This window comes from Sciurus vulgaris (assembly GCF_902686455.1).
Source record: "Sciurus vulgaris genome assembly, chromosome: 4".
NCBI classification, from domain to species: domain Eukaryota; kingdom Metazoa; phylum Chordata; class Mammalia; order Rodentia; family Sciuridae; genus Sciurus; species Sciurus vulgaris.
In genome coordinates, this window is record NC_136464.1 from 53,928,123 (window position 1) to 53,954,102 (window position 25,980).

The 25,980-nt window shown below is 38.2% G+C and overlaps 1 protein-coding gene across 20 annotated transcripts in view; it reads left to right on the plus strand.

The window, feature by feature from the left end:
- USP54 (ubiquitin specific peptidase 54) overlaps window positions 1-25,980 on the plus strand; it is a 134,979-nt gene that overhangs the window by 107,150 nt on the left and 1,849 nt on the right. For 9 of the 20 annotated variants that reach the window (XM_079137043.1, XM_079137033.1, XM_079137045.1 and 6 more), the window contains 11 exons: window positions 1,573-1,704; window positions 1,879-2,259; window positions 2,483-2,714; window positions 4,958-5,091; window positions 7,708-7,875; window positions 10,681-10,800; window positions 12,006-12,201; window positions 15,305-16,704; window positions 21,184-21,302; window positions 21,580-21,720; window positions 24,955-25,141. In XM_079137043.1, the coding sequence (XP_078993169.1) occupies window positions 1,573-1,704; window positions 1,879-2,259; window positions 2,483-2,714; window positions 4,958-5,091; window positions 7,708-7,875; window positions 10,681-10,800; window positions 12,006-12,201; window positions 15,305-16,704; window positions 21,184-21,302; window positions 21,580-21,720; window positions 24,955-25,141 (3,210 nt within the window). Of the gene's footprint in view, window positions 1-1,572; window positions 1,705-1,878; window positions 2,260-2,482; window positions 2,715-4,957; window positions 5,092-7,707; window positions 7,876-10,680; window positions 10,801-11,155; window positions 11,966-12,005; window positions 12,202-15,304; window positions 16,705-21,183; window positions 21,324-21,579; window positions 21,721-24,722; window positions 24,837-24,954; window positions 25,142-25,980 lie in introns of those variants that run through there. The other 11 variants (XM_079137049.1, XM_079137034.1, XM_079137038.1 and 8 more) reach the window with 7 other exon arrangements.

The window sequence follows — 25,980 nt, forward strand, 5'->3', positions numbered from 1 at the left end:
TTTTGTAGATGTCATAATTTTCTAATTATTTGTTTCACATAAAATCCAAATGAGATCTGTACATTGTGAGGATTTGAGTCTTTTAGGTTACTTTTAACTTATAGGCTTTGCCTCTGTTTTTTTCCTTGGAATTTACTATTGAAGAACTAGGTATTTTGTTCTGTACATTGCTCACATTTTGAATTTTGCTGATTTCATCTCTATTGTATACTTTAACTTTTTCTCTGTCTCTTATTTCTCATAAGTTCAGAATTGGACCTAAAAGTTGCTCAAATTCGTGTTGGATTTCTTTTGATGACTGCTACATAGATGATGTTAGGTGTGACCATAAGACCATATTTCTGAAACAGTGAACAGGGAGATGCCAGACCAATGATAAACTGGTTGCTTTTTCTAGGAGAGTAAGGTTAAAGGTTTGGTTAGGGAATGCATCTATTGGTTTAGCATTGTAAGATTTAGTAGTTCCAAGTAATTTCCTCCTTCCTTAATTTCTTTTTTGTCGACCCAAATACTGCCAAAGAACAGATTAAAGCAATAAAAGAATACATGGGGCAATTGGTAGAAAATAAAGTATCCATATCACTACCTTGCTAATACCTGAATATCAATAAGGATTTTCATATACTAACATGAGAACAAATTTCTGTTAACTTTCTGTGCATTTGAGAAGCAAGGTGATTTTCTCCAAGGATGTGCTCAAACTTAATTCACCTTCTGGCTTTCAGCAGCTTAGTTAATTATATCCTTTAGAATCTGATCTTTGTTGTATAATCAAAATCATACTCAAGACATTTGTGTACTGTGGGCATGAAGCAGGGCAAGTTACATAAAGTAACCAGCCTCCCTGGGTTTCCTAATAATTACTATTAAGGATTTATGAAGTATAAGGTCATGGTGAAGTCAGATCTGGCAAAGCATGTATTGGAGATGAGAATGAGAATTAACCAAAATTGAAATGTCTTTTTATTTTTTTGAAATGTCTTTTAAAATGATGCACATTTAAGGAATGTTTAGAACTAGGTCTTAAAGTTATAAATGATCAGAATTCTAGTGGTCAAAGGCTGCAACCCATGAGATAATACCAAATGTACTAAAATTCAGTCTTTACTTAGTATGTGTTGCCAAATAAAAACTCTTCAATTTATGATATATATGTATATATGTATACACACACACACACACACACGACATTTTTATATAAGCTCTAAAACTTTTACCTTTCAAAATGTACCATTGTTTGAGGTATAGCAGGTAGAGTACCTGCTTAGCATTTTCAAGGCTCTAGGTTTGATCCCAACCCCATAGAGGCAAACAAAAAATTACCAAGTGTGTATCGCTAGTCCTTCTGGGTCATTGGAAAGACTATGAGTGTGGTTTGAGCCTGGTAAAAGTTCAGGAGACATTTTACATTTGAAAGCTGTCATTAAATATCTGAGCTTCTCTCATTTATCTAGAAAGATTCTTACTCTTAAATCAGATAGCTTTGGCCACAAATGCTTCTGATCTGTGGCACTGCCATGGGGGATGGAGGTCACTCAGATACCAGCTAACTTCATTTCCTTGTTCTTTCAGGACACCTGACTGATAGTGAATGTAATCAGAAACACACATCTAAGAAAGGGTCCCCAGTAGAGCGCAAGAGGAACTCTGGCCGTCTTAGGAGGAAAGGTGATGAGCCACAGACCTCAGGATATCACAGTGAAGGCAAGCTACCCTGCATTGCTTCTCATTTTCATTTCCTATCAAACTTGTATCACATTCAGACTGTTGGTTTCTCCTTTCTGTTCAAAGGGTTTTTTCCTTATTTTCTGGACTTTGGGATCTGGTATCTGTAATCACTTTAAACATCTATATTTGTTTCATTCTTTGTGTTTTTAGGAGAAACACTGAAAGAGAAGCAGGCTCCTAGGAATGCCTCCAAATCATCCAGCAGCACCAACAGGCTAAGGGATTTTAAAGAGACAGTCAGCAATATGATTCATAACAGACCATCCCTGGCTTCTCAAATCAATATAGGATCTCCCTATGGGAGTAGGGGAGGAGACCAGCCTGACAAAAAACCTCTCAGGAACCTGTCTTTACACTCTCGTGATTGGGAAATAGAGAGTACAAGCAGTGAGTCAAAATCCAGTTCTTCCAGCAAGTATCGTCCAACGTGGAGACCCAAACGGGAGTCTCTGAATATTGACAGTATTTTTAGTAAGGACAAAAGGAAGCATTGTGGCTATACCCAGCTTAGCCCTTTTGCTGAGGACTCAGGTGAGGAGATAATTAGGGAAGAATTGGATTTTATAATAAAGATGATTTATTTATTTTTAAAAATCTGGTTTTCTGATATACCTGGCAAGGAACATTTTTACTCTGATGTCAGGTTTTTGGGAATGTGAGTTAAATGAATGAGTGGTTGGAGGGAGGAACAGGTCTTTATGTAGGCAGATGCTTAATCTACCTCCTTTCCATACTTGTTCTTTGATTGAGATAGCTAAAGAATTTATACCAGATGAACTAAACAAACCACCTGCTTACAACACTAAAGCTGTTGGACCAAGCCCCCAGTACAAGCCCTGGGGTTCATCAAGGCCAGGCTCTCACCTTTTAGAGCAACACCCTCGCCTAATCCAGCGAATGGAATCTGGTTATGAGAGCAGTGAGAGGAACAGCAGCAGCCCTGTCAGCATGGATGCAGCCTTGCTTGAGAGCTCAAGTATCTGCAGGTATTATTTGGACTTTGAATAGGTGTTGCCCTTGCAGCAATGTGAGCTTTCCTTGGAGCTTTCAACCATGGTTTAAATAAATTGAGAAATGGGCTTTAATATTATCTGTGTGCTCTACCAACTTTCTATAGCAGCAGCACCCTCTGCTGGCAGGAAGAACAAAGACACTTAAAAAACGAGAGAGCTTTCAAGTATTAGATATAAAATAATTCCTTAGTGTTTACTTCAGCAGCATATGTACTAAAATTGGAAGAATACAAAAGATTAACATGGCCCCTTTTGCAAGAATATGTAAATTTGTGAAATGTTTCATATTTTTCTGGGCATGGTGGCTCATGCCTGTAATTTCAGCAACTCTGGAGGCTGAGGCAGGAGGATTACAAGTTTGAGGCCAACCTCAGGAATGTAGTCAGTCCCTAAGTAATTTAGTGAGAACCTGCCTCAAAATGAAAAGGGTTGAGGTTGTAGCTCACTGCCAAAGTGTCCCTGAGTTCAATTCCAAAAAGAAAACTAAATGTTTGAAATTTCTCCGATATGTAGGATGAACAAGTTTCAAATCTAATATATAATAATGAGAAATATAGGCATCAGCATTGTACTGTTGGGCTGGAGTAGTGACTCAGTGGTAGAGCGCTTGCCTAGCATGTGTGAGGCACTGGGTTTGATTCTCAGCACCACATATAAATGAATGAATAAAATAAAGGTCTATCAACATCTAAAAACTATATTTTTTTCAAAAATTTGTTTTAGTTGTCAATGGATCTTTTTTTAAATTTTTATTTATTTATTTTTATTTATACATGGCGCTGAGTATTGAACCCAGGGCCACACACATGCTGGAAAGTGTTCTACCACTGAGCCCTATTAAAAAAAAAAAAAAAAAAAAAAATATATATATATATATATATATATATATAAAAACCCAAAACATTATACTATTATACTGCTTATAGAATTCATGTCACATGACATCTTAGCTGCTCTTGGCACAAAAACAAGAAGAGAAAATATGTAAGATGATGGATATGTTCATTTTGCTTCACTTACAATAGTCTTATTACTATCTATGTATATCTCATAATTTCCTATATCTTGAAGATATAGAATTTAAAAATGTATTTAAAAATTGTTTAATAATTTTCAATGAAGGAATCAATTAGTGAAGCACACCTTTATATTTCTGTCATCCAAGAAAAAAACCGACGGTTACTTATTCTTGTTTTCTAACTTGGGAGAATTTTTGTTTTGGTTTGGTTTTTTAGGGTAACGGGATTGTGTGTTTTATGAAGCCAGTGACATTCATAATCCTATAAGATAAAGGTGACAATTTAAATAGAGCTCATTGCACCCTACTTGTAAAGCAGTTTGTTCTATGTGTTTCTGATCTACATATATTGTTTTTACTGAGTTGCCACAGAGACAGTTTTCCTAATAGTATAGCTGCTCTGAAAGGAATGAGTATATCTTCTATAAGTGTGCTATCACATCCTCATTCTTTCCCACTCTTCTTATGTAGGTACAGGACCCTATTCAGTTTTGCTCATGAGAAGATGCCACAAAAATTTAGTAAGATTGGGCTGGGGATATAGTTCAGTTGTAGAGTACTTGCCTAGCATACATGAGGCCCTGGGTTTGGTCCCCACGCACACCATCACATGGAGAAAAAAGAAAAAAAAATTTAGCAAGAAAAAGGAAGATAATATATAATATGAAAAATATATATAAATATAATATATTCATTAATTCATTTAATAGATTTTGAATGTCTATTCTGACAGTATGTATGTTAGATGCACAAGATGTGAATGAGTTAAGATAAAATGGAGGAAATGAATGAGTATTTCAATTTCCAGAAGTAGTTTAGCAGATGCTCGTGTGTGTGTGTGTGTGTGTGTGTGTGTGTGTTTTATTAGGATTGAACTCAGGACCCTATGCATTCTAGGCAAGTGCTTACTATTGAACTACAACCCCAGCCTCCCCTCGCCCCCTCTTTTTTTTTTTTTTTTTTTTTTTTTAGTTCTTGAGAAGGGCTCTTGCTATGTTCAGACTGTCTTTGAACTCCTAGACTCAGACAGTCCTCCTGAGATAAGCTTCTTGAGTTGTTGGGACCTCAGGTGCATGCTACCATACCTGCCTCTCAGAAATATATTAGTTTGATGTTTCACTGAAGGAATTTAGTCTTAGGGGTATTGCTGGTAATCACCCTTTTGGTACTTCTACTAGATTCTGGTTCTTTTTTGAAGGGATCCAAGTACTAAGAGATCAGCTGGGTTAGTCCCTTCTTGGCGTCATATCCCAAAATCTCACAGCAGTAGCATCTTGGAGGTGGACTCCACAGTATCCATGAGTGGCTGGACAAAGACTCAACCCCTTTCAGGTAAGCAGAAGGACAGTGGATTTGGAGGACTGGATTTGAAGATTAATTCTATTTGGGGAACAGCCTTACCTGAGTAGATTTGAAATTAGAGGACACTTTTAGTTTGTGTGCATGTATAAATATGCAACAACAAATTCCATGTATTTACATCAGAATGTAAATATGAGGTTTTCTAGCTGCTACCTCATTGGATTTATCTATTTTTTGTTTTCTGTTATGACTTGCCTCAGTGTTTCTACCTTGGGGAAAGTACTTGTGGGAATAAAGGGAGAGAAATTTGGTGAACAGCAGTAATAACAACTCCATTCTTAAGAAGAATAAATCCTAGTGTTTTCCTTGGTATAGGGCAGCTTCGTCAGAAATTAATTTCTTGTTGATTAGTACTATGAATTGAGATACAGAAAGGGCATGTAGGTTGTGGGCAAAACTGTGAAATAAGTGATTCAGACTTAACATTGCCCCTGCCTCTCTACATCCTAGTCTTAACTACCAATCTCTTGATAGTTACTGAGGGTTCTTAGAAGTGGTTGGATGGTGGGTATGCTGCAACATTAATAAAAACGCATAAACCATTTTAGCTTTTTAATATGTGTACTGTAGGTTGCTGACATCTGGTAAGCAGAGTAATACCTATAGAGTCAGATATGTCAGGAATACTGGTTTAGAGTGAGTTAGAGACCAGTAGAAGAAATTCATGCTTCCCAGTGAAGTCACACGTTTGGTTTGTTTATTTCCTACATTTTAATTTCTTTCATGTTGAGTGACTTTGTTTTAAGAAACGTGATCATACACGAGCATATTGCCCTTTTTTTCTCTTCAGATCGTCAGTACCTTTCCAGTACACTAAAGAGTGAGTCTCACAATTTCCCTAATAATCTTCAATTCTGGACCAGGTGCATAGAATCTGACAGGATTCTATAACTGGTAAAAGATACTTAGCAAAGAATTATGACAAAATTCTTCCCATAACATATAATTTTACCATCCATCCTTTTTGTATAATAAGCCCTATGTGTCCCACAGTTTGATCTAATCATTCTATAAAGGCACTTTTTATCTGAGGACTGATCACTTACAAAAAATAAAAAAAACTACAGTGGAAGCTAGAGAGGAAAAAGGAAAAGAAAAGTGGGAGGGATCTCATAAAAATTGAAGAGAGATCAGTAGAGTAGAGGAAAGGGACCAGTGGGAGGTAGGAGGGTGGAGAAAGGGGAAATACTGAGGAATGATATTGGCCAAATTATATTGCTATATTGTGTGCATGTATGCAACACAAATATGCAACAACAAATTCCACAATTATGTACAATTATAATGCAACAATAAAAAAGTGAAAAACCATAGAAGTAAATCAAGTGCAATAATTTATTAACCTGCTTTTTGCCTCCTGAAATTGAAGGGTATCCATGTTACCATTATGTTATATATACTTCTATCTCTTTTTCTATGCTTACACAATACATAGTTTAAGTATGTGTGTGTGTATATATATATATATATATATATATATATATATATATATAATTTTTTATTCATTTTTTATAGTGCTGAGGATCAAACCCAGGGCCTTTTGCATACTAGGCAAATGCTCTACCACTGAGTACCCCCAGCACCTCACCACCATTAAAAAAAAAGAACTGGTGCATAATATCAGAAATTCTTAGCTGAGGCAGAAGGATCCAGAGTTCAATGCCAGTCTCAGCAATGGTGAGGTGTGAAGCAATTCACTGAGACCCTATCTCTAAATAAAATACAACATAGGGCTGGTTGAGTTCCCCTGAGTTCAATCCCCAGTACCAAAAAAAAAAAAAAAAAAAAAAAAAAAGAAATCTTACTGTCCATAGTACATATTATGTATATTATTATACATATTATTCTGGCACTCAAAGTGACAGAAACACTTAATTTATCATGGAAATTATTCTAAATCTGTGAACACTTGGTGCAGCAGAGTTTTACTACTGTGGATATTTTACGAACTCATTAAAGAGAAGATAGAAATTAAGGGTGAGAAAATAACTTTTTTAAAGCTCTGATAGACTGCTCCTTACTGGTTAAGAGCATGGATTACAAATTTAACCTAGTGACTTGAAGTCCCTTCTTTTTTTTTTTTTTAATTTTTTTTAGTTGTAGATGGACACAATACCTTTATTTTATTTATTTATTTTTATGTGGTGCTGAGGATCAAACCAAGTGCCGCACATGTGCTAGGCAAGTGCTCCACCACTGAGCTACACCCCAGCCCTTGAAGTCACTTCTACCTTTTGCCAACTGTGGTACTCTTTTTGTGATTCAGTTTTCTCATTCCTAAAATGGGGGTAAGAGAATCTACCTCATCAGTTACGACAATTAAATAATATGTAAAAGTGCTTAAAACAATTCCTGGTACATTGAAAATGTTTAATAAATGTTAGGTGTCATGTTGTTATACCAAGTGTTCAAATAGTTTTGTTGTTTTGTTGTGATTTTTATTATTCAGAGCCCAGAATATGATATGGAAATCAGTATCAAAACATTTACTTCAAATTGAAGGGAAGATGTCACAGTACCCATAAATTTAGCAGGTGCTTTATCTTTTTTATAGAAATGTTGATTCATCTTTTGCTTATGTCCTAGCTGGGGAGGTATCTTCTAAAAGTGAACTGGATGAATTGCAGGAAGAGGTGACCAGGAGGGCCCAGGAACAGGAACTTCGAAGGAAACGGGAGAAGGAATTAGAGGCTGCTAAAGGGTTTAACCCTCATCCCAGCCGCTTCATGGACTTGGATGAACTGCAGAATCAGGGTAATTATTATGAGAATTAGGTTGTGGGTAATGGGAACAGAAAGAAGAAAGATCCAAGCTTGTAAGTTCCCTGTATTCTCTTTAGCAGTTGTATTTTTTCTTAAGTGAACCATTCCAGTGAAAGTTAATTAAAGTAAGAGGTGACAAGCATATTGATTAGAGTCAGGTACTGATTTGGGGCACGGATTAGAGATAGTATTTTCCATGAACATCTACAGAAGGTATAAATGAAACTAACCTCAATTCAAAAATGGCAAAGAAGTGAGCCACACTGACATTGAGGGAAATTCTGTTTGCTGAAAAGAAACATACCCTGGAGATAAACCTTCCCTGGAGCTTCCAGTAGATGTGTCAAACAGGATCTGAGAACCCAAAGCCTAATTATACTTCTTTTTTCTAATTTACTATTTACAGTAAATTTATATGGTACTGGGGATTGCATGCCATCAATCCCCAGATGATTACATGCTATCAATCCAGAAACTCTTGTATGCTGGGCAAGTGCTCTTCCATTGAACTGCATTCCCAGCTCCTTATTTACTTTTTTTTGTACCAGGGATTGAACCCAGGGGTGCTTAGCCACTGAGACACATCCCTAGCCCATTTCATTTTTTCTTTTGAGACAGGGTCTCACTAAATTTCTTAGGGCTTCACTAAGTTACTGAGGCTGACTTTGAACTTGTGATCCTCCTGCTTCAGCCTCCTGAGCCACTGGGATTACAGGTGTGCACTACTGTGCCCAGCCTTATTTTTTGTTTTGGAACAGGGTCTTGCTAAATTCACCAGGCTGGCCCAAAACTTGCAGTCCTCTTGCCTCAGCCTACCAAGTCTCTGGGATTACAGACGTGCTCCATTGTGCTCAGCAACCCTACTACCTTTTGATTCAAAGTAACTGTCATGTATTTCCCAGGCATTGTATTTGTTTTAAAATGAGTTTTAAATACCCAAGTCCTAGCTGTGCATAGTGGCACATGCCTGTAAGCCCCAGTGGCTCAGGAGACTGAGGTCAGAGGATCGCAAGTTCAAAGCCGGCATCAGCAACTTAGCAAGGCCCTAAGCAACTCAGCAAGACCCAGTCTCTAGATAAAATAGGGCTGGGGATGTGGCTCAGTGGTCAAGTGCCCCTGGGTTCAAAATAAATAAAAATGCCCAGTTCTTTAGCTGACTCTGTATTTAGATAGTCTTTTCTTCCATTTTGACCTTTAGCTAAATCACTTTGGTGTCCCAAGTTTATATTATTACTGAAAGAGAGATCTTGTCATCTTTCTCCTTGTCTTTTCCCTCCTGTATCAGTTGAGCAGTACAATTTAGAGGGAATCTCCCTGCCTGTTTGTCAGGTCTTCATATATTTTGGTTCTCCTGAAAGAAGGAATGAAGTTCTAAGATCTTGGATGACAAGAACTTAAATCTAGTATAGTTTGCCTAGATCTTTTCTTTCCCCCTGTGACTTTGTGAAGGCTTAATCTGAATCCTAATTATTGGTAAACCTAAATAATAGCTTTCTATCAATTAATGGTTATGAGTGAGTAGAAGGCAAGGGTGTTAAATAAACTTGAACATTCTTTTAATTTTTTTTCAGGCCTGTGGATCGAACACAGGGCCTTGTGCATGCTATGCAAGTGCTCTACTGTTGAACTACAGCCCTAACCTGCAAACTTACTATTTTTGTAATGGCTTTAGCTACCACCTCTAATTATAATGGTTGTGTAAATTCAGTTGGTTCCAAATACAATGAAAGAACTTTGGACCTGAGGATGTGTAAAACCACACTTCTATTAATGAGGTGAAACCTGAGTGCCAGTTTCTTCAGAACTAACCTGCTCCTTCCACTGTAGTAGTGGAAATACTTTCTAAAAGTCAGGATGAATTAGGAAGTGAATTTTAGGGGTATGGAAGAGCTTTTCTTACCATTCCAGGTAAGTAGACATTATGGAGAATAATGATTAAGCCCTGCCCTTGAAAATGCTCAATATCAATCCCAATTGTAGGTGAACTTAAATTATGGTTTTCTATCAGTTTATGGTTGTGAGTGGTTAGAAGACAAGGGGGTAAACAAACTTCAGGGTTTATTTATAGAAGTTGCCTTATTTCCTGGCCTTTTCCTCTGGTATTATACTTGGATGCTTTTGCACCTGCTTTGAAACTCATCCACAGGAATATCCTCAGCTTTCTATATGGGAAGGTGACTTTTGGGGGATAGTTTTGGTGAGCAAGGGCATGTTAAAAATACATACTTAGTAGTACTGATGAAAGGTATGTCTGTGTAACAACAAATGCAGTTCAGTTGCCATGGTAGGAACTGTAGACCCCTGTACCCAAGAGTTTTGCTGACTTTCTAGTTTAGGGTGATGATCACTGTGAATTGATGCAAATATGGAATACTCTCTGTAAACTAGTGAAGCCATCTGTGCCGTAACAGCATTGGGAAGTCTATGGTGTTCTGATACTCTGGCAAGATGTATCCTGTAACACTGTGGAAGAGCAGTTCAGTTTTAGGCACAAGAACTCATATTGCTGGTATAGACATATTTTGTTCTTTCATGGCGGGATTCCCTGAGAGGTCTCGGAGTTGGAACATGTGGCTGGCAATGATATGCCTCTCTTTCAGGACCTTGGAAGGTCTTGGTTAAGGCAAAAATGGGTGTCCTACTTGTTTCAGGGACTTCTTAATAGTAATGGACAGTTGGAATAAGGGTAGACCAATGACTCGGCAACAAAGATCTGTGTGTACCAAAGGGAGACAACAGTACATAGATGAAGTTGGAATTAATTATAATGAAAAACAAAAAGTACTGGCCCTTGCAGGGAGGAGTGACGGCTTTGAGAGGTCTCTGCAAGAGGCAAATTCAATGTTTGAAGAGTCGCTGCATCTGGAACAAAAGGGAGACTGTGCTGCAGCTTTGGCTCTTTGTAACGAAGCTATCTGTAAGTAACTCTAACTGCTACGGCTATGGCATTTTTTACTAACTTCATAATAGGTATTACTGTTGTCACTCAGATGGCTATAAAAATAATTTTTATGTTTCTTTACTCTCACATTTCCAAAGTGAGGCCCTTTAGCTACTTATGCCTTCAGATTCCTTCCTTCCTCCCTCCCGCTCCCTTCCCCACTTCTCTCCCCTCTCTTTCTGTTTTTGCTACCAGGATTTGAACCCAGGGGCACTTTGTCACTTAGCTACTTCACTAGCACTTTATATTTTGAGAGAGGATCTTGATAAATTGCTTAGGGCTTTGCCAAGTTACTGAGGCTGGCCTTAAACTTTCAGTCCTCCTGTTTCAGCCTCCCAGATTGCTGAGATTACAGGTGAGTGCCACTGCTCCTGGCATCCTTCAGATTTCTAAATGTGCCTGGCATTGTAACTGTGGCCTGTGGATATTTATTGGAATATCCTCAGCAGGAATCCACAGATGAATTCTCCAACTATGCCTACCTTCTTATCTCAAGATGAAGTTAGACTTCAGATAGCAAGTTAGTCTGCTCTTTCTCTAGTCATTGAGTAGTGAGTTGAAATTTATGGCAGAAAAACTTAGTAAATTGACCATGACTTCCCAGGCTTGTAACTTCCCACTGCAATATTTGATTCTTTTTGTTTCTCCCTTGCCTTCCTGGTATGTAGCACTGTGATGTTACAGTAAGGAAATAAAGTTTAGAATTGGTATCTGATTTAATGTGACCCACATGAAGCTGTGCTCTGTAAAGACAGATGCAGGTTTGGATCTTATTTCTGCTGTTGGCCATCAGAGAGGGGGAGTTGGGAGCAGTGTGTGGAGACCAGAGTCAAACAGGTCAGTTGGAAAGGACAAGAGTGGCAATCTCTGAGCACTAGTTTATCTTCCTGATTTGTTTTAGTTGGGGTGTGTGTGTGTATGCACGTGCGCACGTGGGCGCGCACACGGTGTGTGTGTTTAATAATTTAACTTCTTTGGCCTCCATGGCTTCCATGTGTGTTCCTTTATAGCCAGAGCCAGCTCTGTGCCCCTGGACAGTGTATGCATGGTCCATGCCTTGCATTCCTGCTGCCTATTTTGTTTTACTGCATATCTTTGCTTCTTTTTGATTCAATTTTGTTTGTTTTATTTTTGTTTGTATTTTGTGTTCTGTTTCTGCTATATTTTCTTTTGCATTTTAGCTAAACTAAGACTTGCCCTGCATGGTGCCAGCTCTAGCACGCACGGCAGAGCCCTAGTCGATAAGAAGTTGCAAATCAGTATTCGAAAAGCACGGAGCCTGCAGGATCGCATGCAGCAACAGCAATCATCGCAGCAGCCGTCACAGCCCTCAGCCAGCCTCCCATCACAGGGGGGGGCCCTCCCTCAGCTGACAAGGTAGTGCTTGGGAATCACATGAGTTTATAGATGCCAGGGGAAGTGACCATGTGTACTCCATAGCAGAAGCTGTCATTGTCTTGCTGACTACAGGGGAGAGAGAGAAGTCTGTTGAAAAGATTTTCTTCTCTCAGATCAGACATACAGTGAAAAGGTTATTGTACTGCTGGTCCTTTCCTTAGTAGTTCCTAAAAAGATGCAAAAGATACAGCATAACAAATAGAGCACTCGGGGCTAGGGTTGTGACTCAGTGGTAGAGCACTTGCCTAGCATGTGTGAGGCACTGGGTTCCATTCTCAGCACCACATATAAATAAATGAATAAAATAAAGGTAAAAAAATTTAAAAAACAAAAAACAAATAGAGCACTCACCCAAATTTCTTGCCAGTGAGTTTTTCTCTGGACTTGTGTAGCACAGTGTTATATTTGTAAGTATTACGTTCTTAAACATGGCAATCTGGGTTATATTTCATGTTGCAATAGCAACTGCATTATTTATTTTGGAATTTTGTTGCTTCCTGTTCTTCTTGGAGGCAGAAAAAGTGATTGAACCAGAGAAAGACAAAGATTGATTAGGAAAGAAGTCCTAGTAGCCATTGGTATAATTCACACATTTTAGCCCTTAAATTTGACGTTTAATTAGAATAAATGAGTTTAAGTAAAAATTAAATTTGTTAATAAGTTTGAGTAGTTTTCAAAATATAAATATAATAAAGGCAGCTAACTTTTTTTTTTTTTTTTTTTTTTTTTAATGCTGGGCATCAGACCCCAGGGCTGTGCACATGCTAGGCAAGTGCTCTTCCACCGAGCTATACTGTACTCCAGCCTGCAGCCTGTATTTTGTGAACATTTGCCTAGGGTTCAGACCTGAGCTAGGCACTTTATGTATTTATTTCATTATCACAATAACCTCATAAGATAAGGACTTTTATTTAGCATTCTTTATAAATAAGGGGACTTGAGCTCAGGATAAGTAAGGATCTATTACTTGGCTGATAAGAATAGAAGTATAGCTGGGTATGGTGGCACATGCCTGTAATCCCAGTAGCTCCAGAGGCTGAGGCAGGAGGATCACAAGTTCAAAGTCAGCCTCAGCCATTTAGTGAGGCCCTAAGCAACTCAGCAAGACCTGTCTCTAAATTAAAGAAAAAAGAAATACAGAAATGGACTGGGGATGTGGCTCAGTGGTTGTGTGTCCTTGGGTTCAATCCATGGTACAAAAAAAAAAAAAAAAAAAAAAAAAGAAGTATAGAATTCAAATTAGGTCTGTTTGATACAAAAATGCATATTATTGACCATTATGTAATACTGCCTTTTATGGCTAGATTTTTCCATACAAGTATATGTTATAAGAGTGACTGGGTATCTAAATGTACCACAGTTTATAGCATATAGGTTGTATACACCTTATCCAAACTACTTGGGACCAGAAGTGTTTCAAATTTCAGGGTTTCTTTCCCAGATTTTGGAATATTTGCCTGGACTTTACTGGTTGAGGATTCCTAATTCAAAATTCAAATTCTGGGGAAAAAAAAAAAAAAAGCCAGATGTCTTGGCACTTGTCTGTAATCCCAGTGACTCAGGAGGCTGAGCCAGGAGGATCTTGAGTTCAAACCAGCCTCACCACCTTAGCAAGGTCCTAAGCAATTTAATGAGAACTCTAAATAAAATGTGAAAAAGGGCTGGGGATATGGCTCAGTGGTTAAGCGCCTCTGGGTTTAATCCCTGATACAGAAACAAAATCCTCCAAGAAAACAACAACAACAAAAAAAACTTTGAAGTCCAAAATACTCCAGAATCCAAGACTATTTCAGTATCATGTCTATACAAATGGTTTCAGATTTTCAGAGCATTTCAAATTTTGGATTTTCAGATTAGGGACCTGAAAAATCCAAAATTTCACACATTTGGGAAGGCAAAAATCCTCATTTTTCAGATTGGGGATGCACAGGTTGAGCATCCATAATCTAAAAATTCAGAATTTGAAAGGTCAGGATTTTATTTAAGTGCTTGTAACATTACATTTTTGGGGGGTCAGAAATACAAAACAATTAGTGAGAAACCAACTACAGGCAGTTTATCTCTGTTCCCATTTCTAAATCTCAAGAGAATCATGGTATATTACTTTAAGAAAACATCTGAGTGAGTAATACAGTGAAACCCAGATTATGAAAACAAATTTGAAGTAGTTGATTTGTGTAATCCCATGAACCTGAATCACCTGTAGTCCGTATTTGTAGCTTCTTGGTTCCTTTGGTTGGGCTACCTCATAGAACCCTACACAGCATTTCCCTCCTTGTGTAGCATCCTGGATTTTTGCTGTTTGGTATGAGTGTTTTTCATCCTTTGCTTACCTTCTGTGTCATCTGCATGTGAGACCAGCAATTTTGATTTTTAAATTTTCAAGTAGAATGTGTTTGGAATGGGACTTACATGTAGTAAAGAATATTGGCAAGGACTCTACTTAATATTACTGTGTGTGACTCTGGTGAAGGATTGATACTACCTGTTTATCTATGTATGAGTGGACCATGTGTCTTTTTTGTAGACCTCTAAATTATTGACTACTTGTGCTTGTCTTTCCATTTCTTTCTTGCTCTCATTCTTTTTTTTATTTTTTATTTTTTGGTACTGGGGCAATTCCCACCCTTTTTTATTTTTTATTTTGAGACAGTATCTCTCTTAGTTGCTGATGCTGGCCTTGAACTTTTATCCTTCTGCCTAAGCCTCCTGAGTTGCTGAGATTACAGATGTGTACCACTATGCTTGGATCCATTTATCTTCTTTTATTTTCTTCTCTTTTCTTGTTTTTACCCCAGTACTGGGGTTTGAACTCAAGGGCACTCTACCACTGAACTACGTGTGTAGCCCTTGTTTTCAGTTTGAGACAGGGTCTTAAGTTGCTGAGGCTGACCTCAAACTTGCAATTTTCCTACCACAGCCCCTCAAGTTGCTGGGATAACAGGTGTGTGCCATTGTGCCCAGCTTCATTTATTTTCATCATTCCCTCTGTGGATAACTATAAATGGGAATGGAACAAACAGTTCTTCTTGGAAGTGTTTTTCTCAATCCGTTTATGACTGACTTTCTCCATTTGTTTCAGTGAACAGCCTATCCCGTTCCAAGTATTGTTAAGCCACGACGAGGCCCAACTGGAACCCTGCACAGATACAGATTTCGGGGCCAGTTCTTCTTTCTTATGCTCACCTGCTTCCTGCCATGAGTCACACTCATCACTGTTCCCAGAGTTACCTGCCCCATCTGCCCCACAGCATAATTCCCCTGGTAAATCTGCCTCAAAGCTTCTGACTTCAGTTGATGTGGACAGCATTGACCCTTCTGTATTCCACAGGCAGGGTTTACCTAAAACACCAGGGAGAACTGAGAATTCTCACCTTGATTGTGTGCCATTGGATGCCTCAGAGGGTAAGCTGCAAGGGCAAAGGGGTAGTAACAACAGCTGCAGCAGGTTTCCTTTACAAGAAGGAAGGAACATTGCTCAAGAACACCTTTTCCAAGAAAAGAGGGATCCTACTGACTCATCCCTGGTGATGTCTTGGTCACATCCAACAGGAAGAGCCATCTCAGAGAGAGGAGATGCCCACAGCCTAGGCTGTAGTCCTTCAAATTCATTAGTTCAGCCCAGCGTTCCCACATATAGGGCCTGCCACCCCATAATGCCTGCTGCTGCTTCATCTGTGCTTCACACTTCTGAACCTGTGCAGAAAACTAACCAATGCCTCCAAGCCCAAAGCCTCCAAACCTCTTTGACTTCAAAAATGGATGGAAATAGTGAGGAGCCATATAGACCAGAGTTTCCCAGCACAAAGGGACTTGTCCGCTCACTGGCAGAGCAGTTCCAGAAGATGCAGTGTGCCTCCATGAAGGATGCTACAGGTTCCCAAGACAAAAGTCTTGGAAGTCTAAGGAAGAACTCTTTCCCTTCTGACTCTAAGCCTCCTTTCCAACAAAGTCAAGGAAAAGGCCATTGTCCTTGGGCAAAAGAGCAAGTCTGTCTGGATGGTAGGGACAGATTACCTTCCTGGGAAGATCCTGCTGACCACCATCCTTCTTTTGCAATGGACTCAGGACAGCCTAACAGTGAAACTTGTAGGGGAGGACAGTCCAGGTTGGCAGAGCCAGGTATATACCAAGGAAAGCTGTCCCAAGCAAAAGATACTAAACCTAAGGAGATTGGTAACAGTATCAACTTGGGGACTTCCTTGCCTTTGGATTCTTGGGTGAATATCACAAGGTTCTGTGATTCTCAACTTAAACATGAAGTCCTTGGGCCAGGAGTGAAGTCTTCTCCCCATGATTCCCGTAGCTGTGTAACCTATCCAGAGAGAAATCACATCCTTTTACATCCACATTGGAACCAAGACACAGAGCAGGAGACCTCTGAATTGGAGTCTCTTTACCAGGCCAGTCTTAAGGCTTCCCAAGATGGCTGTTCTGCATGGGGTCCACAGAATGTGGCTCGGCATCCACTTAGCCAAACAGGTAAGTATACAATTCGGGGGTAGAGGAGAGTAAGGAACACATAAAAACCGAAAACAGGACAAGATGAGAGGGGTGGTATTCTATACAGGTAGTACCTCATAGCTTAGTAAGAACTTCTGACTTTACTCATGAGCTTCAGGACAGGGGCTGAAAGAAAGACATTTTTCTTGACAGAGTAAATTGGGGTAGAATTATCACTTACCAATTAATTCCTCCTTCTAAAGAAAGAGACAACTAAGTATTTATCCATGGTTTCTCTAGTATGCAGTGGTACAGCCTGGTTCACAGGTCTTTAAGAGTGACTCAGAATGGAATTGGGTAGGCTGAGAGGAAATGTCATCATTCTGTGGTTTAGAAACTGAACCAATCTCAAGATTGAGCCTCCAGGTCTACCGTGCAACTAGGATGTCCTTTTTGAATGGCATCTCTAGTATGACATTTCTAGATTATAATGAACTAGTAATATAAAAAACTTCCTTTATTCCATTAGGAATTTCCAGAATGCCAGTCTTCACAGAATTTTCAAGGTAGAATTCTATAGGGTAGCCATTCACTGACTCTCCTTGAAATAGTACTGAATGAGGAGTCAAAGCTACATATCATTCACATCACAAATTTCACTCTGGAAATTGAAGACATAAAGAATGTTTGAAAGTTAGATTGCATGTACTAACTCCAAAGCCTGAATTATTTTCCTGATACTGATGTTAATTCTGAATATAAATTTGAACATGATACTTAATATCCCAGGAACAAATGTTCACTTAGAAAATGAGAGAAATGGTTCTTTGATTTTCTTAAAAGATCTGTTTCAACTCCAAAATGATATGTATTACTCTGTAAAATTTAACTCGGAGAACTTTGTCTTCAGCTGTGTATGACAGCTTTTATAATTGTACAGGTTCCTTGCATGCTGACAAGTGTTTAATTACAGTCATTTTGTTTATCAAGTACCTACTTTATTCCCTGGAGCTGTGGGCAAATGCCACATAAATATAAAAATTGATATTAAGGTATGTTTCTAAGGATTTGCTTCCTAGAACAGATTTTATAATAACACTTATTAAGTGTTCTTTAGGTTTGTGGATGGGGTGATATTGGGAATATTGTAAAGAATGAGGAAAAGGTAGAGTCTGTCTCAATGAGCTTTCTCTCTGATATAAGGGAGAATAAATACATTAAGTATTTTAAGAAGAATAATAAACATAAAATAACACATTGTAAATTGAACTAACTCGTTGAATGTTAAATATTATATTTAAATACAAAAAGTCATTATAATACTCCAAAGAGCAACCTTTTTCATTGTATATAGTTTTAAAATATCAAAAATCATTGCCAATCTTACTTGATATTTAATAAGTTTTAACTTTTGGTTTTAGTTTTTTTTTTTAATACACATACACTGTATTTTGTTTGGTTTTGACAAAAAGCGAGGTAAGTATAAAGTTTTAGCTCCATGATTTTCTTAAATTATATTTATGAGCATTTTCCATAAAAATCAGTTCTGTGATTATATTATATATGAATGTACCATAATTTATACATTCTGCTACTGAATAAAACTAATACCTAATTCAATGTTATAAACTTTTTTCCCCCCTTTGGTACTAGGGGTTGAACCCAGGGGTGCTTTGCCACTGAGCTACATCCCCAGCCCTTTTTATTTTTTAAGACATGGTCTCACTAAGCTGCTGAGGTTCTTGTTAAATTGCTGAGGCTGGCCTCAAACTTGCCTGAGCCTCCTTACTTGCTGGGATTATAGGCATGTGCTACTTCTTATTATAGAGCATTTAAGCAGCACCAAATTACTTCTTTAAAAAAGTAAATATAATATATAATTTACATACCATCATTTCCCCTAGTTTAAAGTATATAATACAATAGCTTTTAAATATATTAGAGTTGTTAACTCATTGTAGCAGTTCAGGGTTTTTTTCTTGTTTTGTGTTTTTGGCTTTTAATTGTTCCTCCCTGTCCCACACCATTATTTTTTATTTTTTTATTTTTTTGTCAGTGCTATACATCGAACCCAGTGCTTTGCACATGCTAGGCAAGCAGTCTACCCCCTGAGCTACATCCTCAATCCACCACTGTTGGTTTCAAAATGTTGCCAAAAAGAAACCCTTTATGCATTAGTAGTCATCCTCTCCAGCCCCAGGCAACCACAAATCTGTTTTCTGTCTATCTTACCTGAAATGTTCTGGACATTTCATATAAATGGAGTCATGTAGTATGTGATCTTTTCATGGGATTGTAGGTCCTAAGAATTACATAAACACCATTCTTTTTTTCTTTTTTCTTCTTGAGGTACTGGGGATTGAATCTGGGGCCTCACATATACTAGGCTATAACTACTGAGTTAAATCACAATCTCTTTTTATTTTATGTAATTTTAAGACAGGATCTCACAAAATTGCCCAGATAGGCCTCCAATTTGTAATCCTCTTGCCTCAACCTCTGTAGTGACTGGAATTACAGGAGAGCATCACCACTCCTGGGTCCTTGCCTTTTATTTGTTGAAGAAATGTGTTCATTTGTCATAAAGCATTTTATATATTACATATTTTACTGATTATAATTTAGTAGGGGTTTTGGTTTTTTTAAATAAACAGGTTCTTTGGGTTTGATCCCTAGTACCATAAAACAAAAATTTTAAAAATAGGTTCTTCTGGTCCCTATTTTTCTTATAAGGTGGTACTTAGAGGCAAGGGTGCAATTAAAATTAGGTTCAGGTTTTTTGGTTGTTATTTGTTTGTTTGTGTACTGGGTGTGGAATCCTGGGCCTCACGCATTATAGGCAACTCTATCATTGAGTTACATCTCCAGTCTTTTTAAAACTTTATTTTGAGAAAAGGTCTTGCTAAGTTGCCCAAGCTAGTCTTAAACTTGTGATCTTTAGTTGGACTTTTAGGTGGATGCCACCACTCTGGGTGGAGATATATATTTTTTTAACCTAGGGCCTCTCAAAGGCTCAACAAGCATTGTATGACTGAACCACATCCCCAACCCTCAGCTCTTTTAGCTGTAGATGGACACGATGTCTTTATTTTATTCATTTATTCATTTTTTTATGTGGTGCTGAGAATTGAACCCAGTGTCTCACACATACTAGGCAAGTACTCTTACCACTGAGCTACGATCCCAGCCCCATATTTTCAATTTTTAATAGGTATTTCCAGATTGCTTTTTAGGAATACTATGACATTTCCTTTAACAATATTCAAGGATATTTTTCCATACTGTCTTTTTATTTTTAAAAACAAAGATTCCTTGACTCAAACCACAAAGATTCTTGAATATCAAGCCTATGCTGAAGCTCAGAAATCTGTATTTTCTTCCTTCTTCCCTCCTTTCCCCTTCCCCTTCTCCCTTTTCCTCTCTTCCTTTCCTTTTCCCTCTCTTCCTTCTCCCTCTCTCTTTCCTTCCCACCCTCCCTTCCTTCTTATTGAACCCTGAGACACACTACAACTGAGCTACATCCCAGTCCAATTTTTTTTTTTTAAAGAAAGGGTCTCCCTAAGTTGTTGAGCCTGGTTTCAAACTTGCCTCATCTTCCTCAGTCACTGGGAAGCTGTGTTTTTAAAAACTCCCATAAGACTCAGAGGCAGTATCAGAATCACTACATGTAAATACAAGGAAATATTAAAAACAACTGATTGTCAGTACTTATATTAGCAATATCATACATCAGCTAGATATGTATATTAGAATGAGACACAAAGTAGCCATGGACATATATATATAATGTAGGTCAAGGACATGTACATTTTCAGAATAGATGACTTAATTAATTGGATTGGGGACAGACCCTTGGGAGTCACATATCCAGTTTAGAGCCGTATAAGTGGTTGTTTAGAATGTAAAAGTGAGAGAACCTGGGATAACGGGAGAAGGGGAGATAAAAAAAAAAAAAGCCTTATATATATCAAATATTCCTTGAAAGCTCTTTTTTAGAGTGATAGAGTACTGTGCTGAAAACTGAGATCTGAGTTTTAATTCTGAATAAACTTTTACCTACCTGTCAGACTCTGGAAATCATTTTCTTGTTATATAAAATGAGGAGGTTTGATATATGATTACTATAATGATCATTTCAATTCTGAACTGAACTAGAGATAATAGTTTCCTTTATCACCATAGATACTCTAGAAAACCACTAGATACCACAAGTCTCAGACTGAACTCTGTCAGAAGCTGAGTATGTTTACAAAAATGGAGTAAGATAGGGACATTCAGCTGCCTGTCCTTTTATAAAATTCTTAAAGGGCTATGATCTGTGACCATTGTGGCCTACGGTAATCTATCCATATTCTGAAAATTATTGTTTCTAAATTCTAGGAACACCTTCTCCCATTGGATTCAGGAATGCATATTTGTTACTTATTGAAAGGAAAACTCCTGAGTTTGATTCCAGTCTCAGAGTTTAGATCCCAAGAGAGAGATAGCTTTACCTTATATTTATGTTTTCTTTCTCAGGCTCTGCAGATGGCGTGGGGAGGAGATTACACTCAGCCCCTGGTCTTGACCTCTCAAAGACCCGAATAGCAGAAATGGAACACATTCTCCTTGAAGCCAGCACAGTGCCTGCATCTCAGGTAGCAGCCTCAAGAGCTAAGGTGCTGGACCTGGGTGGTATGTTAGGGAAGGAAGTATACATAGGAATGAATGGTAGGGTTATTGGTAAAACAGAGGCATTGTCATGTGGGGCTATCAGAAAAGAACAAGATCTGAGAATGGGCTGCTTTTGATTGAGATTGCCACATGGTCACTACCTTTCCATTATATTTATTCCCATATTCTAAGGATGGGGCCTGTGGGAAAATCACAGGTCTGATGTTATGTGTCTGCCTGTGTGTGTCTATATGTTTGAAGGCTGTAGCTTGCCGAGGCCTCAGCAGGGAGTATGGGGAGGAAGAACAGTATAGTAAAGAGAACTTTCACCGCATCTCACGCAGTCTCAGTGGCACTATTATCTCAGAGAGGGAGGAGGCTCCTGTCTCTTCCCACAGTTTTGTAAGTAGAATCAGGGTCTGTCTATTTAGAGCACCCTCATCTTTGCTAGGTAATGAAACAGTGCTGGTGAAAGAGCAGGGAGAAACTGAAGTTTGTAATTTGGGGGAAAACCATGTGCATTGAGCAAAAATGAGGACACATGGTCATTATTTTACTTACATGTTTGGAGCCCAGAGGAAAGTTCCTTTCCTGGAGTAAAGGTTGTGTTTTAGGGTTCCCTAGGGTGAGAAGGGTCATTGTAGCCTTGAGAAGAATTTGAGAAGCAAAGCCTACTGATTGGGTCAGAATCTATGATACTTATTAAAGGAAGAGATAAGACAGGATATTGTTTAGCATTTTACTCCTCACCCCAGTACATGACTGAGTGGGTCCACTGTATTTTTAATCTAAAGTGAAGCACATGCATTAACAAGAAAAGGAAAATGATTTAAAATCCTTCTCTTTGCTGTATTTCATTGAGTACTAATACAATAATGCATAGATAGGTGGAAGGGACCAGAAAACTCAAACCAGTAGAAATCAACAAACTCAAATATTGTCATTGGCTAGATTTGTAGGTAATCTGTCATTTTGATAATTTCACACACTTGACCAAGACACTTTGAGTTTTCATTATAATAGAGATCAGGAAGCAAAGCACCCGCACACCGAAGCTTGTCTATATGGTCAGTTCAATAAAAATTTAAAACCAGGTTTTATTTTATTTCATTTTATTTTAATTTTTTTGTGTGTTGGGTATCGAACCTAGGACCCTTTTACATGCTGTGCTAGTTAGTACTCTACAAATGAGCTGTTTCATCAACCTCTTTAAAACAATTTTAAAAACATGGTACAAAAAAAAAAGGTACAAAAAATACACAATAAAAGCTGTGTCTCTGCACTATCAGCCTCTTCTGATCCAGTGTCTCTCCAAAGGCACATATTTTTTTTCCATTTTATTGTTCATAAGTACCCAAATAATTGAATAGCTTGCTGTTCTTTCTGGAGAAGGTGGTCTCTTCTGCCCACCATTTGTTCTCACATTTTTTTCAGTGCATTTAATGCAAACGTTATTTCTTAGAAGAACTGACTTCCTTTCTTCTGACTTCTTTATCATTCATTTATTAATTGATTCATTTTTTAACAAATGCTTATTAGGCTTATATTCTTGTTATTGTGCCAGCTGCTAGGGATACTGTGTAAGTGAATTAGATACAGTCCCTGCTTTTATGAAGCTTACAGTTAACTAGAAAGGACATATAAATAAGCAATTATACGATAAGGAGCATAATAAAGATGTCTAAACTGAGCTTGAGGTATCAGGGAAGCCTTCTTAGAGAAAGCAAAAAGGATATAGCAGGTAAAGGGAACTGAGGCAAGTATTAACTGAATGAAAAGAGGTTCATTTGGTATGGCAGGATTAGAGAGTCTGGTGAGAGGAGGCGATGGTGAGTACTGACAAATGGAAAAGAAAATAAACAAGTTTCAGACCACAGACCACGGAGAGCCCTATTTCTTACAGTACAGAGTTTAGAAGAACAGATAATTAAAGACTTAGTACATGTCTGCCTGGATGTGGGAAAAAGGGAACCAAGGATGATAACCAAGTTTTATGCGTTGATAATGATATATTTGAAGAAGATATATGTCCTATTTTAGTGATATTATGCATGAGTGGAGATACCTAGTAGGTCTTTGGATATAAGACACATGAGCTAGAAATGGAGATTTGGGAAGCCTAGCCACTAAAAAGAGGAAACGAACATTGCAAAGAGAGGAGAAAAGTCAAGATACAACCTTGAACAGCATCATATTTAAGGTGGTTTTTATTCTGAAGAATCCTAAAAGGAGACTGAGAAAAAGAGACCAGAGAGCTGGGAGAGACACCAGAAAAGTGTGGTATTCCTTTAGAAATTCTTGCCTTTTTGAAATTCTTTCCTTCTTATCCCTTATAGGTGTTATGTGCATACACTGGTAAAACAACATAAATTCTGTCCTTGAATAGCTTGGAATCTATTAAATATATCAGTATACAGGTTGTTTTATTTAATGTATTATTTACCAAGTATCTGCATTATTCCATGTACTGTTTCAAGGTGCAAGGAATACTGAAGTGAAAAAAAAAAATGTTTTCTATTAGGGGAGAAAGACAATAAACAAACAAATGGTAAACTTCAGTCAATGATAAATATGAAAAAGAAGAAAAAAATAAGGTGTTAAGGAGTAAAGAGGCAATATTATTCCTCAGGGCTATTTTTGATAGGCAGTGAGGGACTTCAGCTTTAGGGAAATAACATTTGATCAGAGACCTCAGTGATATGAATGTTTGAACCATGATAGCAGAAACAATAAGAGTAAAGGTTCTAATGTAGGAATGAGTTGGTGTGTTTGAGGAACATTAAGAAAGATTATTAAAGATATAGGAATAGTGGGGGATACAGTAAGAAAAATCAGCAGTTCGATATCACATGGAACTTTGTAGGTCACAGTAAACAGGTAACAGGAGACAGAAAGATCAGAATGAAGCCTGTTACGGTGGTTCAGGTGAGTTTACATATGAAATCCATAGTAGAAATGACAGTACTTGGCAACTAATTGAATTGTCAATGGGAAGTGGGAAGTCAAGGGCAATGCCAATGTTTGTGCCTGGATGATATAAAATATGGTAGTGGGAGGGGGATTTTAGAAGAATGTTCATTCAGTTTTGAATGTATTAGTGTTTTAGATGTTAAAGGAGATATTTCTGGGTCTTTACCACAAATGTGAATAACTAATACAGTATCAAGCAGGACATAAGTATCTGTGAATGCAAACTTCACAGAAGAGGAAACTGAAATGCAGTAGTGGAAGGACAGAAGATGGAATAGAGTTCTTGATTCTGTTTCAGCAGATATATTTTAGTTCCCAGTTTTTTTGAGTTATTTTTCTCAATCTATCTGGCTTTCTTACTCATTTCTATTTTCCGAAATTTCTATTTCATTCTATTTCTACTAACAAAAATTTGCTAAACACCTGAATGTTAGGAAGATGGTGGATATGATGAAAACTGGTAACGGGAAGAGGATCTGAAGTTTGCAGTTTCCTAGAAGGTCTGACAGGGAGAGTGGCTGAGTAAATTGGGTCCCTCTCTAGACAAGGTGTGTTTGTGTTCTAGTTCCCTCCATTTCCTCTTGCTTGCCTCACTGTGTTTACCCAACCTCATCCTGCTTTGTGTTAATCCTCATCTTTATGTTTTTTGTCTTGTCTCATTATAAGGATCCATCAAACCTGAAGAAAAAGCCTTTGGAAACCGGGCACCGTTGTTCCAGCTCCTCTTCCCTCCCTATCATCCATGACCCTTCTGTGTTTCTCCTTGACCCCCAACTCTACCCTCCCCAACCACAGTTCCTGTCCCCAGATGTCCTGATGCCCAGCATGGCAGGGGAGCCCTATAGACCCCCAGGTAACTCCCTCCCCAATCTAATATTATATGCCAGAATGTGGTACCTCCAGGGAACTCTTAAGGGTCAAATCAATGTACCTTTTTGGGAGGGTGGGGTGTCCCACGGTGGAATGGTATAAGGATATGAATTACTGCTTCAATATCAAGCATTGATCTCAATGGATTGTGACTGAATTCTTTCTTAAGCACACCATGGTTCTTAGACTGGGGTCTAATCTGGCTACTCATGAGAATAAACTTTTTCAATCATGATAGGATAGCTTTTAAAAGACCAAGGGGCAGGTAATACCCAGTTTTGGGGATCCTCTCAAACAGAAAATGTGATCTCTATTATCTAGTTTTCTCTCATCCTATTCACTGAGTCTTAGTGGACGGATGGTGTACAAGGACAAGGAGTGAATGTGAGAGACTGTACCTGGAGTACCCAATGCCATGCATATAGACCCAGATGATCCTAGGGAAGATGGGCAGCATCATTCTGGCTCTCTTTGACCCTCCATAGTAAGACATTCTCCTTTCCTCCTCATTGGCTGAATCTGTAGCTTAAGGCAGTGGTTCTCAGTGGGCAGAGAGGAGGAACTATTCGTACTTAATGGGGAGAAGCCAGAGATGCTGCTAAAGATCATACAATACATAGGACATTCCCTTCCCTCCCCCTACACCTACAAAGAACTTCAGCCTATGATATTGACAGTATCAAGATCAAATAAATGTAGAAAGGGCATTCTACATTTTGCATGTGGAAGGAGTGATGTGAACAAAAGTATGAGATTTCAGAGATTGAGCAAGAATATAAACAGGCAGCTTAACTGGGGTGAAAATACCATGTTAAGAAAAAC